At 46.5% G+C, this 17582-nt stretch overlaps 1 protein-coding gene across 1 annotated transcript in view; it reads right to left on the bottom strand.

The window, feature by feature from the left end:
- Nucleotides 1-17582, bottom strand: part of AK7 (adenylate kinase 7) — a 77778-nt gene that overhangs the window by 55040 nt on the left and 5156 nt on the right. Inside the window, exons 3-5 of the mRNA XM_006159967.2 lie at nucleotides 12108-12216; nucleotides 7870-7964; nucleotides 1743-1853 (exon numbers count right to left, since the gene is read on the bottom strand). Of these exons, the coding sequence (XP_006160029.1) occupies nucleotides 1743-1853; nucleotides 7870-7964; nucleotides 12108-12216 (315 nt within the window). The remainder of the gene's footprint in view (nucleotides 1-1742; nucleotides 1854-7869; nucleotides 7965-12107; nucleotides 12217-17582) is intronic.

Genomic DNA, 17582 nt, shown 5'->3' with positions numbered 1-17582 from the left:
TGTATTATATGTGAATATATATTATATAAATGATATGTTTATAATATATAAATACATATTATACATGTAAACTATAAATTATACATAAACTATACATAATATAAAAACCATATATAATACATATAAACTATATATAATATAATGTTATTGAACAATATATAATACTTTGGTTCATCAGCAAAGTCATGATGTGTTTTTCTATGCAAAAGTGTGTCATGACTTTTCTGACAACTCAATATATGAACATTTGTTTTAGATCATTTAATTTTTTTAAAGAGATTTTTGCTATAGGGCGTGTGAGCTTGCTGAAGAGACAAAGAGAGACAGAAAGTAAGAAATCACCCCCCAGGGAGGATGGCCATGCTCCAATCCCTTCTCCTCCATCCTCCTCCTGGGATTTTGGGCATGAGTTTGAAGCAGCCGGGTCTGGGATTCAAACTGTAGTCAACTATGTGGGAGTCCAGTGACATAACCTTCACACCATCTGTTGGGTCCTGGATAATATTTTTTAACAAGAAAAAAGTAAATGTTCAGCTGTTACTGCTTATCATTATTAGGACATTCCCATCATCAATTGTGATAAAAGCAATATAAATAGAATAACGTTGTAAATGTATATGTCAGGATGATTAATTCTGCTGCAGCAGACGGCGGTAAACCATTATTGCTGTTTACAAGAACTTCTCAGCTACAGGTTTGTCTTGGTAATCAGTGACAGTGAGGTGTTTAACTAAACTCTGTTAAACAATGACTGATTTAGGAGTAGAAAAATAAATAAATAAAAGCAAAACTGCAAGGATGTGGGGTCCAAAGGGTCTTGACTTGGGCGGCAGTGCCACCCTGAGCTCCCTCTCCCGGGCCTCGTGTACACAGCGGGGGTAAAGGTGGATGGAAACACACTGTCCACTGCTGCGAGGAGCAGACTGGACAGGCTGGGACGTGCTCAGCACGGTGCTGGGCAAATTCTAGGCCTGGGATTTGAGCAAATTACTTCACCTCTGTCTCCTTATTTGAAAGATGAGATCGATTTGCTCTTGTCAGTGTTTTTTAAATTTTGTTTTATGCCAGAGGTGCATTTGCCAGAGAAAGAGAGAGAAAGAGAGAGGAGAGAGAAAGAGAGAGAAGAGAGAAAGAGAGGACCCCTCCCCTCCATGGGGAATGGCCAAGCCACAATCCCTTCTCAACCTCTGTTTCTGCCTCCTTTCAGGATGTTGGGCATACATGCACACCTGCCTGGAGTGTTTTCCAAGCTAGTAAGTCCAGGACTCGAACCATAGTTGGCCATGAGGGATCCAGCCACCTCAACCACCACACCATTGACTGACCTGAGTTATTTTAAGAAAGACATGAGATAGATTCCGGGAACAAGGGAAATGTGGTTTCCTCCTCCCCTTCCATCTCTGAGTTATTTATCTCTTCTGGGCCAACTGACTCCTCGAACCCCCAGACGCCTCAGGTGGGGCCTGATACAGGGTTTTCGACTCAGTGGGCTGGGCCAGAACCCCAGCCAGGATCTAAGGACAGCGCAGTGGGAGGTGCCTGCAGTCCCGAACCTGTGGTGCAAGTGCAAGGAAAGAGACCCGCAAAGCTCGAGAGGCGAAATGCTGGAGGTAGACATGGCGGGTCCTGGCCAAGCAGACAATCTCGGCAGAGTGAACTGTCACCTGAGCAGGTCGAGTGGGTAGAGGTCGCGAGCAAAGGCCTGTACACGGCCTCAGAGACAACTCCAGACTTGGACTTACGTTTTTGCCAAATTTGAGAACCATTTTTTCAGCATTTATGTGATCCAGAAAATTAGGATGATTCTTTCTCCTTCGATAATCCTCTTCAGTAAATGGGACCTCAGAATCATCCTGAAAGAGGAAAGGTACAGGCTTGATCCACTTGAGCTGCCTAAGGCCGAGATGTGTTCCTTTAAGCTCAAATAAAGCTTAAATCCACTGCTTATTTTAACAGATGTCACATTTTCTTTTTAAGAAAAAAACTTTAAAGAATTATTTATTTAATTTTATTTATTATTATTATATTTTAATTTGCTATAGGGCATGTGTGTTCACCAGAGAGAAAGAGGGAAGTTGCCAGGTCCAGGATTCAAACCACAGTCAGCCGAACCCAGTGCCTTAACCACCATGCCACCTGCTGGCCCCAAGATAACATTTTCTTGAAGATGCTTTAGCTAGCCAAATTTTACAATTTAAACTGAATCAAAAGCAGATTAACATCTTAAATGTTTGTTTTATTTTGTAGAGATGGTGGTGGTAGGTTGTCACTATTATTCTATAAAGGTAGTAAATAAATCATCTCTTCATAGTTCTTACAATGTATGTAGCTTCATGTTTTAATTAGTTAATTTTAAATTTTGCTGTAGGATGTATTCATTAACTGAAGAGAGACAGAGAGAGAAAGTTAGAAATCACCCCTTGGTGGGATGGCCACGATCCCTTCTCCTCCATTCTATTCTCAGAATTTGGGACATGCACACACATATGCCCAATGTGTGTGTGTTTGTGTGTGTGTGTATGTTTTGAAAGTTATTTTGCTGTAGGGTGTGTGTACTCGCCAGAGAGACAGAGACAGACAGACAGAAAGCAAGAAATCTTACTGCAATCCCTTCTCCATTCTCCTCTCAGGATTTTGGGCATGCATACACATGCACCCAGCTTGAGTTTTAAGCTACTGAGTCTGGAATTTGACCTGCTGTCAACTACATGGGAGTCCAGCAACGTACCCATTACACCATCTATTAGACCTCATTGATGCTCTTTTTAATTTGCCAGAGGGCCCATGTCCTTTTTGAAGCAAGACAGAGAGAGAGAGAGAGAAGAAGTGAGTAAGCAATCCCCGTGATTTGCTATGGGTCACAGGCACTCACCAGACAGATAGAAAGAGATAAGGAAAGTCAGAAAGCAAGCCACCAGGTCTGGGACTTGAACCCAGTCAACCATGTGTGAGTCCAGAGCCTTAACCACCACGTGTCCTGCTGGTCCCAAATGGATGATCTTTTAAAATGTCTTTTTTTTTTTTCTTTTGAGAGAGAGAGTTTTGCTATAGGGCGTATGCACTTGTAAGAGAGACAGAGAAACAGAAAGCAAGAAATCACCCTACAGGGAGGATGGCAACGCTGCAATCCCCTCTCCTCCATTCTTCTCTTGGGATCTTAGATACGTATGCACACATGCCTGGCATGAGTTTTAAGCTATCAGGTCTGGAACTCGAACTGCAGTTGACTACACAGGAGTCCAGTGATGTAACTATTATCCCATCTATTTATCCTTTAAAATGTCTTTTAAAAGATTAGACTGGGGGCCAGTAAGTGGCAATGGTGGTTAAGGTGTTGGATTCCCATATGATCAACCATGGTTTGAGTTCTGGACCTGGTAACTTGGAAATCACAGTGTGTGTGTGTGTGTGTGTGTGTGTGTGTGTGTGTGCCAAAATCCCAAGAGAAAAATGGAGGGGATTGTTGTGTGGCCATCTTCATGGGAGGTGATTTCTCCCTTTCCCTTTCACTGTCTCTCTCTCTCTCCAGCAAGTGCACACACCCTATGGCAAAACCTCTAAAAATAATAGTAATAGAAAAATGAAAGATTAGATTGATATGTAGCACCGAAGTGAAAAGGAATGACGCAGGGACAAAGGCGCAGGAGCAGAGCGGCAGACGTCAATGCCACGTTAGTGAAGAGCACGAGCCACGTCAGAAGAATGACCTAGTGCATGTTCCTCGCACCCTGGTAACCACGTGCTTTAGAGCGAAGTACTTACAATCAAATGGCACGACTCAAGTTTTACATGGAGTTAGTGTGTGGAAACGGATGGTAGGTGTGATTCCGGGCCGCTGGACTCTGAATATGAAGAAGTTTGGGGAATACGACTCCGGTGTTTTGTGTGTGTTTTCCTTTCGATGTATGTAAAGAATGAATACGATAAGAATATAGGTTGCAGAGCCAGCAGGTGGCATAGTGGTTAAGGCACTGGACTGCCACATGGTCAACCATGGTTTGAGTTCTGGACCTAGTGGGCTGCTTTTTCGCTTTCTCTCTTCTCTCCCTCTGTTGCTCTGTGGTCAAATTGAAGAAATAATAATGATGAATAAAATTAAATAAAATAATTCTTTAAAAAATACATAGGTTTTAAAGGAGCAGGATCCCATATGGCCAACCGCAGTTTAAATTCTGGCCCCAGTGGCTTGAAAGACACACTGAGTACACATGCGTGCATGTGCGTGCATGCCCCAAAGCCCAACACGACTGGGAAACGGAGGGTTCCCACTGGGGTTGCTTCTCTCTCTCTCTCTCTCTCTGGCAAGTGCCTGTGACCTCTGGCAATCGTCCAGAAGAGAGCTCTTTCTATGTGTTTAAAATAGAAAGTCTCGGTGACAAGCAAGCGTTGCTGTGATTTATCTATTTGTTTTTGGAATTATAGTGCAACTTCATTTACTCCTTCGGTTCTTCCAGGAGGAGGAAGAGACATTGACATAAACAAGCACTCCAAGAAAGTGATGCCCTGGGCTCTGGGTGGGGTATGCTAGGGAGCAGTGTCCGGGGGCTCCCCGCCAAGCCTAGTCTAGGAAGGGGTTTTACAGTCAGCAACTCGGCAGCTATCCACCCTGGAATACAGACTTAGCAAAGTGAGTGCCCTTCGCAAACTCACGAGACGAGGAGTGCCCCCACGAGGTTTCATACAGGACCAGGGCAAGCCTGGCGGATGACTTTTTCCTAAAACGTCAGCAATCCGATGGACCTCGTTATCAAGCCTCAGGGCCAGTGTAGATTTGATTGAACAGTGATAGGTTTCATATGCCCTTTGAACCCTACGCTGTATATTCAACAGAAATAAGCAACCAGGCAAAACAAAAACACTGGAAGTAAGAGTTTGTCCACATAAATAACAGGAAAAGAAAAGGAAGAAGCAGAAAAGTAATCAGGTTGCTCTCAAAGATGTTTAGCAAACACTAAATCTTCAAAAGAAAAAGTCTAATGATTTTCTACTAAGACCTAAATCAGATTACTTAACGTGGAACACTGTGCTGAAGCAAAAGGCCAATTGTTTTATTGAAAGAACTAGTTCCTATTACATTAAAGAAACGTCTTACACAGGCACATAATGGATTATAAGTCTTAGGATAACAAAAATACTGCAATGAGAACTCAAATTAGGTGAAGGTTGTAGTTGTGTTGCATTGCTGTGGTTTCATAAGTAGCTTTTTTTCTTCTTAAGTGGCATTTACAATGGAATCCCTTGGAATTGATGTGCCTAGGGCCAATAAACTGTACTGAGCACTTGTTAGGGATAGAGCTCGGCAGCGCAAGAATCCCCAGCTCATCCTAAAGAGCTCCCTCCACTCACACAGACCCAGGAAAACTCAGGAGAAGCGTTAGCTGATGCTCACTCACAGGGTCCAGGGGCTTGGATCGTGCCCAAGTCATCACCGTGGACAGTAAGATAAACACCTTCCTCTTTTCAAAATGGCTGACTTCTTCATTCAGAGCTGTAGGGTCAAAAAGCAGAGTGGTTATCTGGATCTATGCAGAACTGGTTTTTGAAATCATGTGTACTGTTAGTTACCGGTGGGGCTTGACGTTACCCCTTCTTCCAGGAGCATTTCTTTTCTTTTCTTTTCTTTTCTTTTTAGGTTTTTGCCTTAGGCTGTGTGCACTCTCAGAAAGAAAGACAGAGACAGAGAGAGGGAAAGTGAGAAATCACCCCGGGGTGGGGGGGGATGACCATGCCACAATCCCTTGTCCTCCATTCTCCCAGGATCTTGGGCACACACACACACCTCTGGCATGATTTTCAAGCTGTCAGGTCCAGGACTTGAATCATGGTTGGTCATGTGGGAGTCCAGCGACGTAACCATTATGCCATCTGCTGGCCTCTTCCAGAACCAATTTACCACCAAGGTGGTGTTTTCTCTGATGCTCCATTGTCCCCTCCCCATCACTGTTCTTCAAATACTCCCTCCAGTAGCCCGATCTCTTCTTCTTTTAAAAATGTATTAGTTTTTGCAAGAGAGTGACAGAGTTGGAGAGACAGGAGCCCAAGCAGGGTCCTCACACTGAGGCACACCCCCCAAGGCAGCCAGCCGAGATCACAAACACGCATGTTCAGGGAGGTACCAAGATGCAAACCCAGGCCCTTTCCCGCCACGTTAGTGAAGAGCACGAGCCACGTCAGAAGAATGACCTAGTGCATGTTCCTCGCACCCTGGTAACCACGTGCTTTAGAGCGAAGTACTTACAATCAAATGGCACGACTCAAGTTTTACATGGAGTTAGTGTGTGGAAACGGATGGTAGGTGTGATTCCGGGCCGCTGGACTCTGAATATGAAGAAGTTTGGGGAATACGACTCCGGTGTTTTGTGTGTGTTTTCCTTTCGATGTATGTAAAGAATGAATACGATAAGAATATAGGTTGCAGAGCCAGCAGGTGGCATAGTGGTTAAGGCACTGGACTGCCACATGGTCAACCATGGTTTGAGTTCTGGACCTAGTGGGCTGCTTTTTCGCTTTCTCTCTTCTCTCCCTCTGTTGCTCTGTGGTCAAATTGAAGAAATAATAATGATGAATAAAATTAAATAAAATAATTCTTTAAAAAATACATAGGTTTTAAAGGAGCAGGATCCCATATGGCCAACCGCAGTTTAAATTCTGGCCCCAGTGGCTTGAAAGACACACTGAGTACACATGCGTGCATGTGCGTGCATGCCCCAAAGCCCAACACGACTGGGAAACGGAGGGTTCCCACTGGGGTTGCTTCTCTCTCTCTCTCTCTCTCTGGCAAGTGCCTGTGACCTCTGGCAATCGTCCAGAAGAGAGCTCTTTCTATGTGTTTAAAATAGAAAGTCTCGGTGACAAGCAAGCGTTGCTGTGATTTATCTATTTGTTTTTGGAATTATAGTGCAACTTCATTTACTCCTTCGGTTCTTCCAGGAGGAGGAAGAGACATTGACATAAACAAGCACTCCAAGAAAGTGATGCCCTGGGCTCTGGGTGGGGTATGCTAGGGAGCAGTGTCCGGGGGCTCCCCGCCAAGCCTAGTCTAGGAAGGGGTTTTACAGTCAGCAACTCGGCAGCTATCCACCCTGGAATACAGACTTAGCAAAGTGAGTGCCCTTCGCAAACTCACGAGACGAGGAGTGCCCCCACGAGGTTTCATACAGGACCAGGGCAAGCCTGGCGGATGACTTTTTCCTAAAACGTCAGCAATCCGATGGACCTCGTTATCAAGCCTCAGGGCCAGTGTAGATTTGATTGAACAGTGATAGGTTTCATATGCCCTTTGAACCCTACGCTGTATATTCAACAGAAATAAGCAACCAGGCAAAACAAAAACACTGGAAGTAAGAGTTTGTCCACATAAATAACAGGAAAAGAAAAGGAAGAAGCAGAAAAGTAATCAGGTTGCTCTCAAAGATGTTTAGCAAACACTAAATCTTCAAAAGAAAAAGTCTAATGATTTTCTACTAAGACCTAAATCAGATTACTTAACGTGGAACACTGTGCTGAAGCAAAAGGCCAATTGTTTTATTGAAAGAACTAGTTCCTATTACATTAAAGAAACGTCTTACACAGGCACATAATGGATTATAAGTCTTAGGATAACAAAAATACTGCAATGAGAACTCAAATTAGGTGAAGGTTGTAGTTGTGTTGCATTGCTGTGGTTTCATAAGTAGCTTTTTTTCTTCTTAAGTGGCATTTACAATGGAATCCCTTGGAATTGATGTGCCTAGGGCCAATAAACTGTACTGAGCACTTGTTAGGGATAGAGCTCGGCAGCGCAAGAATCCCCAGCTCATCCTAAAGAGCTCCCTCCACTCACACAGACCCAGGAAAACTCAGGAGAAGCGTTAGCTGATGCTCACTCACAGGGTCCAGGGGCTTGGATCGTGCCCAAGTCATCACCGTGGACAGTAAGATAAACACCTTCCTCTTTTCAAAATGGCTGACTTCTTCATTCAGAGCTGTAGGGTCAAAAAGCAGAGTGGTTATCTGGATCTATGCAGAACTGGTTTTTGAAATCATGTGTACTGTTAGTTACCGGTGGGGCTTGACGTTACCCCTTCTTCCAGGAGCATTTCTTTTCTTTTCTTTTCTTTTCTTTTTAGGTTTTTGCCTTAGGCTGTGTGCACTCTCAGAAAGAAAGACAGAGACAGAGAGAGGGAAAGTGAGAAATCACCCCGGGGTGGGGGGGGATGACCATGCCACAATCCCTTGTCCTCCATTCTCCCAGGATCTTGGGCACACACACACACCTCTGGCATGATTTTCAAGCTGTCAGGTCCAGGACTTGAATCATGGTTGGTCATGTGGGAGTCCAGCGACGTAACCATTATGCCATCTGCTGGCCTCTTCCAGAACCAATTTACCACCAAGGTGGTGTTTTCTCTGATGCTCCATTGTCCCCTCCCCATCACTGTTCTTCAAATACTCCCTCCAGTAGCCCGATCTCTTCTTCTTTTAAAAATGTATTAGTTTTTGCAAGAGAGTGACAGAGTTGGAGAGACAGGAGCCCAAGCAGGGTCCTCACACTGAGGCACACCCCCCAAGGCAGCCAGCCGAGATCACAAACACGCATGTTCAGGGAGGTACCAAGATGCAAACCCAGGCCCTTTCCCACGTGGGTCCAGTGTTACTGAAAGCCCCCTGCCTGATCCTTTCTGAGCTCAGCACAAAGTCCAGCTCTTCCTGTCCCTGGCATGTGCTTTCGCTGTTTTGGGGGGTTGATGATGGAATTACTCAGCCAACTAGGACTGGAATAATCCATGGGCTTTAATGAATTCTCGCCGCTATGAGATCGGTTCTGTGATTACCCATGTTGTGCAGAGTGCCCAGGTCACAGGGAGGAGGGGCAGTGATGAGGAGGGTCCATTCCAGGTGGCCGGGATGCAGGACGAGGGAGCAGGGGCAGGCAGGACAGGAGGGGCCCCAGGAGGCAAGGCCCTCTTATGATTGTACCTATGATTTAGAGCCTTTTTGTCTTAAGCCATTGTGGAAGGAAGTAAACTGAGGCATGCCCACTGTTCCCACTCCACCTGGCTGTGGGGAGGGCCTATGCCCAGGGGACCATGCAGGCTGAGGGTCAAGGTGGAGGGAACGCTTGGTGAGGAACAATCTCTAGGAATCAGTATACCGAATAGAGGTGGCCGGAGAGTATTTGACTTCCAGGGGGGTTGTCATTTTACAAGAAAGCTCCCTATACAGTTAAGCATGAATTTCCTTGAATGCATTTGACCTGTGATGCCACTAAAATATTCCTGGGGTAACATTTTCCAGGAGGAAAACAAAAAATCTAGGCTACAAAGTGAGGTCTAGGGGCAGCCCTATGGCACAGTGGTTAAGGGAGCCGTGGTTTGAATCCTGGCCCCAGGGGCTTGAAAAAGACACCGGCACACATGCATGTGCGAGCAAAATCCCAACAGGATGGAGAAATGGAGCAGAAGGCACTGGACGTGGCACACCCCATTCAGGGGAGGTGCTTTCTCTGGTCTCTGTCTCTCTCTGGTAAGTACACACACCCTCTGGCGATTAAAAAAGGGAATAAATAAAATGAAGTGAGGGCCAATTCAACTGTCAGGGAGCCTAAGTCTCCTGAGGAGATTCCCTGAACAAGGCCAACGAGGAGATGCTGGTAGCCTGAATCCAATACATGTACGGATTCTCGCCCTAAAATGAGAAAGTGTTACTGAATTAAATCTAAGAACACGATGCTCACATATGAATCCCAACCTCCAATGTTCATTTTAGTTCCTATTTTTATCCTAATTACAAGAATTGTCTGCCGTTTCACTTTGCTCCTTTTAACCTTTCTGCTCTGCCGTCGTTCTGAGCGGCCCATTTTGTGAATACGGGGCACACTCTGAGGTCTGCTCACCGGGTTACCCTTTCTCAGGTCTGATATGTATAATGGGTCTGTCCCGACCTGCTTCTTCCCATGCGCGTACACCTTTTACCCACGTGGGCAAATGTTGCTCTCATCTCTGATCACTTACTCCTTCTCCTACGTCATCTTGCCTTTCATAATGCATGGAAAGCATGGCAGGAGAACGCTAATGAAAAATAATAAATGTAATAGAACAGGATTCACTTCTAAATAACTTAATAAAAACATGAGTAAAAAGCAATGGGTAGGTACAGATGCATTCTAAACACACACATGCGCACACGCGAAACCCACCAACTCTAACAGTGGGAATCAGAGAAAATGGCAGAGTCCCCGTGGCTGTTCTTCGTCGTCCCGCTGACCCCCATCTCTCCAGGGACAGACTGAAGGGCCTCTGACTACATTTTCTGGCAGACATTAACTCTCTGTATCTCAAATATTCTGTAATTCAGTTAAAATCTCTTTTCCAAATCGAGAAACAAATTTTTCTGATTTCGATAAAACTCTTTACTCAAATGAAGAACGCAGGAAAAACATCCTCTGCCTTTTAAAGCTCATGAAAGGAAATCACAGGGTGACAGTTTGAGAAATGATAAGTTTCCTCTAGGTGCAGTGGGCTGGTCCTAAGAAGAACCTGTTATAGCAGGAAGTTAATGTTGATGCCTGAATTCAAGGTCAAGACATCTGAAGGCATTTTTATGTATTAAGAGGAACAGCTGAGTTAAGTGATTTCATGTTGCAGGAGCAGAGATGGAGTAGAAAGGAAATGAGGGGCCAGCAGGTGGTGTGGTGGTTACATTGCTGGACTCCCACATGGCCAACGACTGTTCAAGTCCCAGACTTGGGAACTGAAAAAATTTTTTTTTCTAAAAAAAGAAATGTAGAGAACTGTTGCTTTCTTTTTTAAACATTTTCAAAACACATCTGATTTCTATTTTAGAAAATGAATACTAAAACTATAAAGAAAATTGCACGTGTACATTATAAGAAAAATCAATTGTCAATGCCTGGCACAAAATAAGTTCTTAATAAACATTAGCGCTGATAACTGTTTTAGGCAGTACAATTCCATGTCAGCTGTAAATATTTGCAGAGAGAGGAAATGCAGAAAGTAGGCCTAAAATGAGCTCTGCTTCAAAAGATGACACGAATGGTTTGGATATGTATATTAAAAATATGTATTTAATTTTAAAATGATGATGATGATGACGATTTAATTTGCTCTAGGGCTTGTGTGCTCACCAGAGACAGAGAGAGAGGGAAAGTGAGAAAGCAAGCTACCAGGTCTGGGACTCGAACCACAGTCAGTCCTGTGGGAATCCAGTATCTTTACCACCACGCAATCTGCTGGCTCCTGGATTTGTATCTTACTGAATGAAATTGAGGCACAAAGTTATAAATTAAAAATTCAAAATTCTAAGCCCCTGAGGAATCCCACAAACAGTTCTTTTCCTGATTTCCCTGAATATGGTTCAGCCATTCCTGAGGCTCTACTCCATTTCTCTGAGTTTAACTCAAAGTACAGTTTTGTGGGGACCCCATGGCCTAGTGGGTAAGGAGCCACAGATTCTGCATGGCTGACCACATGGCCTGAATCCTGGCCCCTGTGGTTTGAAAATCCCACTGGGAGCAAGTACAGGCACACTCTTGACAGGATGGAAAAATGGAGAAGGAATTGAGGAGGGATCATGCCCCACTGGGGTTGCTTTCTCTCTCTCTCTCTCTCTCTCTCTCTGGTGAGCATATAGTCCCTTTGGCAATAAAAAAAATTTTGAGAGGTTTTCGCTATAGGGCATGTGCGCTCGCCAGACAGAGACATAGATACAGAAAGCGAGAAATCACCCCCCAGTGGGGATGGTCACGCCACAATCCCTTCTCCTCCATTCTCCTCTCGGGATCTTAGGTACGCACGCACACGCGCCCGGCGCGAGTTTTAAGCCACTGGGTCCGGGACGCGAACCGCGGTCAACTATGTGGGAGTCCAGCGACATAGCCATTACGCTAACTGCTGGTTCCCAATAAAAATATTTTTTATGAAAAGAAAATAATTCAACTTTTCAGAAGTGCCCATCTACAAGAGTATTCATTGGGACTCTTTCATAGTTTAGATCAGTTTCAGGACAGTTTTTCCATGGTCCTGTCTTCCTACTGTCCATCAGCGGACTCAGGCAGAGCAAGCTGCATACGCACAGGGCCGGTGTTGGTGAGAGGGTACCGCACTGACCCGAGACCGCCCACAGGGCTTCCTCCACTTGCTGTGCGTATTCAGTGATGTTGTAAATGATAACGTCACACTCCAGCAGGCGCATGAGGAGGTCTTCTCGCGAGATGGTCTGAAAAAGAAAGTGGATAGTTATTTGCTGTGAGAAGGTAACAAGGTAACTTTAAGTAGACGTGCTACCTAGGAGAGGCCCACAGGAAACATTTGCAGAAGGATTTTTATTTAAAATGAAATTTTGGCTCTCCTCTGTGCATAGTTTTCAAGTAACAAAGAAGTTTGTGGAAATAGCCTGAAACAGGTAACTTTAAAATTGCGTAATGATCTTAGGTACTATTTCTGCAGCTGTTTCAGCTCCAATTCACAAGGGAAGAATTAGAACACACTGAAAGAAAAGGAGCAAAGCACTGAGAACTAACTCGAACTCGGAGCAAGGTCATTTGAGCAATTGCTTCCCAGGAGCCCCTCAGAAGTGTGGAGGCGTGATTAACTTGGATTGTTCCAGAATCCTCAAGATGGAATGAATCCGCTCTCTTCCTTGTTGTGCTATATACTTCATTGCAGTTGACAATTGGGACTATTTTAAAAATACAGAGACTTTATGGTTAAAAATGTGAAGTTCTTCCATTAGACAAAAGTAACTTTGGGAATCACCGAGTTTAACCAGCTGTTCTTTGCTGTAGGGTAGGAGCACGTTTCCCAGTCATCCAGTGTCATGGGCGGGTATCATGGTAGCCAGGGGGTCAGGAGGAGGCAGGCGGACAGTGGTGCAGCAGTTAAATGCAAGGCAATCCCTCAGGGGAAGCTTCCTAGTTCAAGTCCTGGAGACTTCTCTCAGTACACCAGGCTCACGCGTGCCTGTGTTCCAGGGCTGGCTGGGGGCTGGGGCTGGGTGATGGCATGAGGACCCCATTGAGGGTGCTGTCTCTCTCTCTCACTCATGGAAGAGGTAAGTGAATAAACTTTCATTTTGATTATTATTGTCAGAGGGCATGTGTACTCACCAGAGAGGCAGAGTGAAAGAGAGGGAGAAAGAATAGCCAGTGGGGTGTGGTCATATCACCATCCTTTCTCCTCCATCTCTTCATTCTGTTGGAATTTTGCACATGCATACACACCTGCCTAACATGCTTCTCAAGTCACAGGAATGGGCTCCAAGCCATGGTTGGCCATGTGGAGTCTACTTCCTTTAACCACTAGACCACGGGGCTGGCCCAAGTGAATAGATTTAAATAAATCAGTGAATAAAGATAGGGGCTCACCGTGGTGGTGCATCCTGCTAAGATTCCATGCTGTGCAGGTTGGGACATGTGAGATGCTCAGGGTTGGTACGTGATCCAGCCGAACGGCCAGGTGCAGTGGTGCGTGTCCGGAATCACAGTGACTTGGGAGGCTGGGGCAGGAGGGCCAGAAGCTCAATGCTGGTCTAAAGGGCCCTGTCTAAAAACGAACCGGGCTTGGTGGTGTACACTTGTAGTCCTAGCTGAGGGACCGCGACAGGAGGATTGTGTCATGAGACCCCCATCTAAAAAGTGACCAAAAAAATCAACCTGAGACAAGAGGGATGTTCCAAATGGAGGTGAGGAACATTCCAAACGCCTGAAACCTGGCAGACAAGAAGTGGCTGGGAAACTGGGTCTGGGCTAGTCGAAGCCCAGACGGCACCTGGAACCACTGCTGACCGGCCTGCTGCCTAACCTTCTGGCTCTTCAGACCCTCATGGTATGGTATTAGATGCTAGAAGACACTCCCTCCCATGCCAGCACAGTTGCCATGACAGTTTGGAATAACCATGGCAACAGCCAAAACTACCCTAATTAGAACAGACACCCACTGAGGTTCAGGGCTGCCCTGCCTATGGGGTGGCCCTTCCGTCTTTCCTTCCAGGTAATACTGCTCCACTTCCTCTCACCCTTTTCCTCCTCCGGGCTGCTCCACCCATGGAGTGGTCTGCTCTGGACACTCCCCTTAATAAACTTGCTTTCAGTCTCCCTCAGTGGCTCTTGAATTCTTTCCTATGCAAAGCCAAGGTTCCTCCTACCCTAGGTAGAGACCCCGAATGAGTTGAGTCTCTTTAGCAAAAAAGCTGATGGCCAGGAGGACCCTGGATCTGTTCCCATTGTTCCAAATCTCTCCCACAGCTCCTGGATGCATTAAAATAGAACTAACTTGGTCTCTCACCAGCGACCTGGCTGGAGAACAAAGGGAAGGAAATGACGCATGGCTGCTTTGATGAGGTTAACAGATCCTAGTTCAATTCAGCAACCAACGTGCCCTGCTGCTTTCTTGGGCCCTGTCTCTAGGTCCTTTTGAGCCTACCGGTATGAACTCTCTCAGGCTATTGTAATGAAGTAGCACAGACTGAATGGCTTAAACGATAGAAATCTGGGGCCAGCAGAGTTGCTTGGTGGTTAAGGTAGCTGGATCCCACAGAGTTGACTGCACGATTGGAGTCCTAGGCCTGGCGGCCTGAAAAATATTCTGGGCATGTGTGCACGCAAGGTCAAAATCCAGAGAGGAGACTGGAAGGGAAGGGGAGGGACTGTGGTGTGGCCATTCCCCCCTGGGGTGGAGGGGTGTTTTCTTAGTTTCCTTTCTCTCTCTCTCTCTTTTTCTGGTGAGACACATGCTGTACAGCAAGTTAAAGAGGAAAGAAATCCCGACAAACGTGTTGTCTCAGTTCTGGAGGCTGAGAGTCCAAGACCAGGGCATTGCAGGACTGGTTTTCTGAGGACTGTGAGGGAGAGGCCTGGTCCCCGCTCTGGTGGTTTGTGGCCATCTTTGGCACTGCTGGCCCTACAGAGGCATCGCCCTGAACTCTGCCTCAGTGTTCACGTGGTGCTCTCCCCCTGTGTGGTTGTCTCTGTCCAAATGTCCCCTTTTTCAAAGGACACCCATTATACTGGATCATGGACCCACCCTTGTGACCTCATTTAAATTTGATTTCCTTCGCAATTCCCCCGACACCAAATAAAATCACCTTCTGTCATACTGGGGGCTAGGACTTGAGCATATCTTTTTTGGAAGGACACAACTCAGTCCCGGACAGCAGCCATTCAGCTCCTTTTCTGGACTGGATGTGCAAGAGGGAAGGCACTTGACCGTTGATCCAAACTTCATGCTTCCTTTGTCAGTAGCAGAATAGTGTGGAATGACACTGCCCTCCTGTGACCCTGGCCTAGAGTCAGGAAAGGAAGGAAGAGCTCTGGAAGGACAGGCGGGGTTAAGGACGTACGTCCCAGAGGGGGTCCAGGAGGAGGAGGACAGCTTGTCCGTGATCACAGTTTGTGAGAGCAGCCGGCGTGGGGGCCCGAGAGAGCCGTGCGTGCCTGTTAAATTGTGGTTGGATCTAGTTATGAACAGACACGTTGCCAAGAGACTACTCATACCAGTGCTCAGGGCCTCGTGCGTGTGTGTGTGTCTATAAGCATGTGTGCATGTTTCAATGGAAACATTTCCAGCAAATAATGACAGTCTAAGATAGATGAGACAGAGTCAAGTACATATGAAACCCTTGGACAAGTTAGAAAAAGACAATTTGCTATTGGTAGAAACATTTTAAGAAGGCATTGAGTCTAGGTCAGAGTAGCATGGTAGTTAAGATGGCTGGATCCCATGTGACTGACTGCAGTTCAAATCCCAGACTTAGCAGCTTGAAAAACACGCTGGGCACATGGGCCTTCCTGAAAAAAGAATAGAGGAGAAGGGACGGGGTGTGATCACCCCACCTAGGGAGGAGTGCTTTCTCACTTTCTTTCTGTGTCTCTCTCTGGTGAGCGCATGTACCCCCTAGTAAAAATTTAAAAAGTAAAAAGAAGATGTGGACTTGAGCACAGGGTGGCTAGCCAATAGTCTGCTCCCAGCGCTTACCCACTCCCGTAGCCAGTGCATAGCCTCAGAGGGCAGCCCGGATACTGAACAGGCTATCACAGAAGGGCATGGGAGGTTCGATGGGTTAGGAGGGAGGTGTGGTTACGCCTGTAAGAAGCAATATTTGGAAGGGTGGCTGTGAGCTAACTTGGCATGGCCCAGAGTGCCCAGGGTATAGCAGGTGGTTTGCTGAGACAGGTAGGGGCATTTTTCACAGCCTGGTCCAGTCTAAAGTTTTCCATCCTCAGTTCGCTGTCACCTTTTCTGCCACCCTTGCCTCTTCCCCTCAGCTCCACATGACCCACACGCTGGCTGCCCTGGTGTTTTCTATTCCAAAGCACACCACGCACGTTCCCAGATGACCCCCTGGCCTGGCGTTTCCTTCCTTCTTTGTCTGCCTGGCAACATGTTCTCAGCCCCAGAGGTGCAACCAGCCCCAGCCTCTCTAGTAGATCCCACCTCCCAAAGGAGGGCCATCTGCAGGACTGCGTGCTGACAGGCCCAGGCTCTAAAGCCCAGAGGAGCTCAGGGTGCCTGGGCTTGTTTGGGGAAAAGGGGTGGAGTTCATTCTCCTGGTTCTGTAGCTGAGACCCAGAACACACATGCACACCTCTGCCACCCTGTCCACCCACGGCTGCATGCACACTGCTGCCACCCTGTCCACCCACTGCTGTGGTGTCCCTGCGCAGCTGTGGGCTTGATTCTCAGCTGAGGATCCTTGGGGTGCTCAACACACATTCACTGGCCAAGTTCAGGTGAGAAGTGAGAGATGATAGAGAGCTGAATTCATGCAAATGGCCCTGAGAATCAAAGGAGAGGCTGTTCAGTGAGCTGGTAGAGAGGATCCCATGGCCCGTGGAGGGTGGGGGGAGTGGAGCCGGGAGGGAGTGAAGGGCCCAGTCCCTGAGGGTTCAGCGTTGGTGGAGGGTGAGTACACAAGGGATGGTATAAAGCAGCAGTCTGGGGGCTCGCAGGTGGCGGGTGGTTAAGGCATTTGGGTTCCCACATGGCTGACCACAGTTCAAGTCCTGGACCTGGCAGTTTGCTTTCTCACTTTCTTTCTCTCTCTTTGTCTCTCTCTCTGGTCAACTTCAAAAAAATAAAATAAAATGACAAGGAATAAAATAAAAATTAAAAAATAAATAAAGCAGCAATCCTCAGTCTTTTTGGCACCAGGGACCAGTTTTGTTGAAGACAATTTTCCACAGACCCAGGGTGGGAGGCATGGTTTATGATAGCCCACCACCTAGATCCCTCGCATGTGCAGTTCTCAATAGGGTCCGTGTTCCTATGAGACACTAATGCCACCACCGATCTGACAGGAGGTGGAGCTTGAGCTATAATAGGGTGACAGGGAACGGCTGTAAATGCACACGAAGGTTCACTCACCCACCACACACCTATCATGTGGAGGGCTCCTGCAGGCCGCTGGTCAGGACTGGGGGTGGGGACCCCTGTTGTGAAGGATGCTGCTGGCCGCCTACAAACAGCCACCTCCTCTGCCTGTTTCTAACAGGAACCCAGTTTGGTTCACATACCCCCTTTCCAGCTTGTGGGAAATTCACTTCCCCTCTGGCTAAGGGATGAGCCTTACTGACCTAAGCTAAGCGG

This window comes from Tupaia chinensis, unplaced genomic scaffold (assembly GCF_000334495.1).
Source record: "Tupaia chinensis unplaced genomic scaffold, TupChi_1.0 Scaffold000671_1, whole genome shotgun sequence".
Taxonomy (NCBI): domain Eukaryota; kingdom Metazoa; phylum Chordata; class Mammalia; order Scandentia; family Tupaiidae; genus Tupaia; species Tupaia belangeri.
Note: the sequence above shows the minus strand (reverse complement) of the source record. Positions and strands in the feature narration are given on the sequence as shown.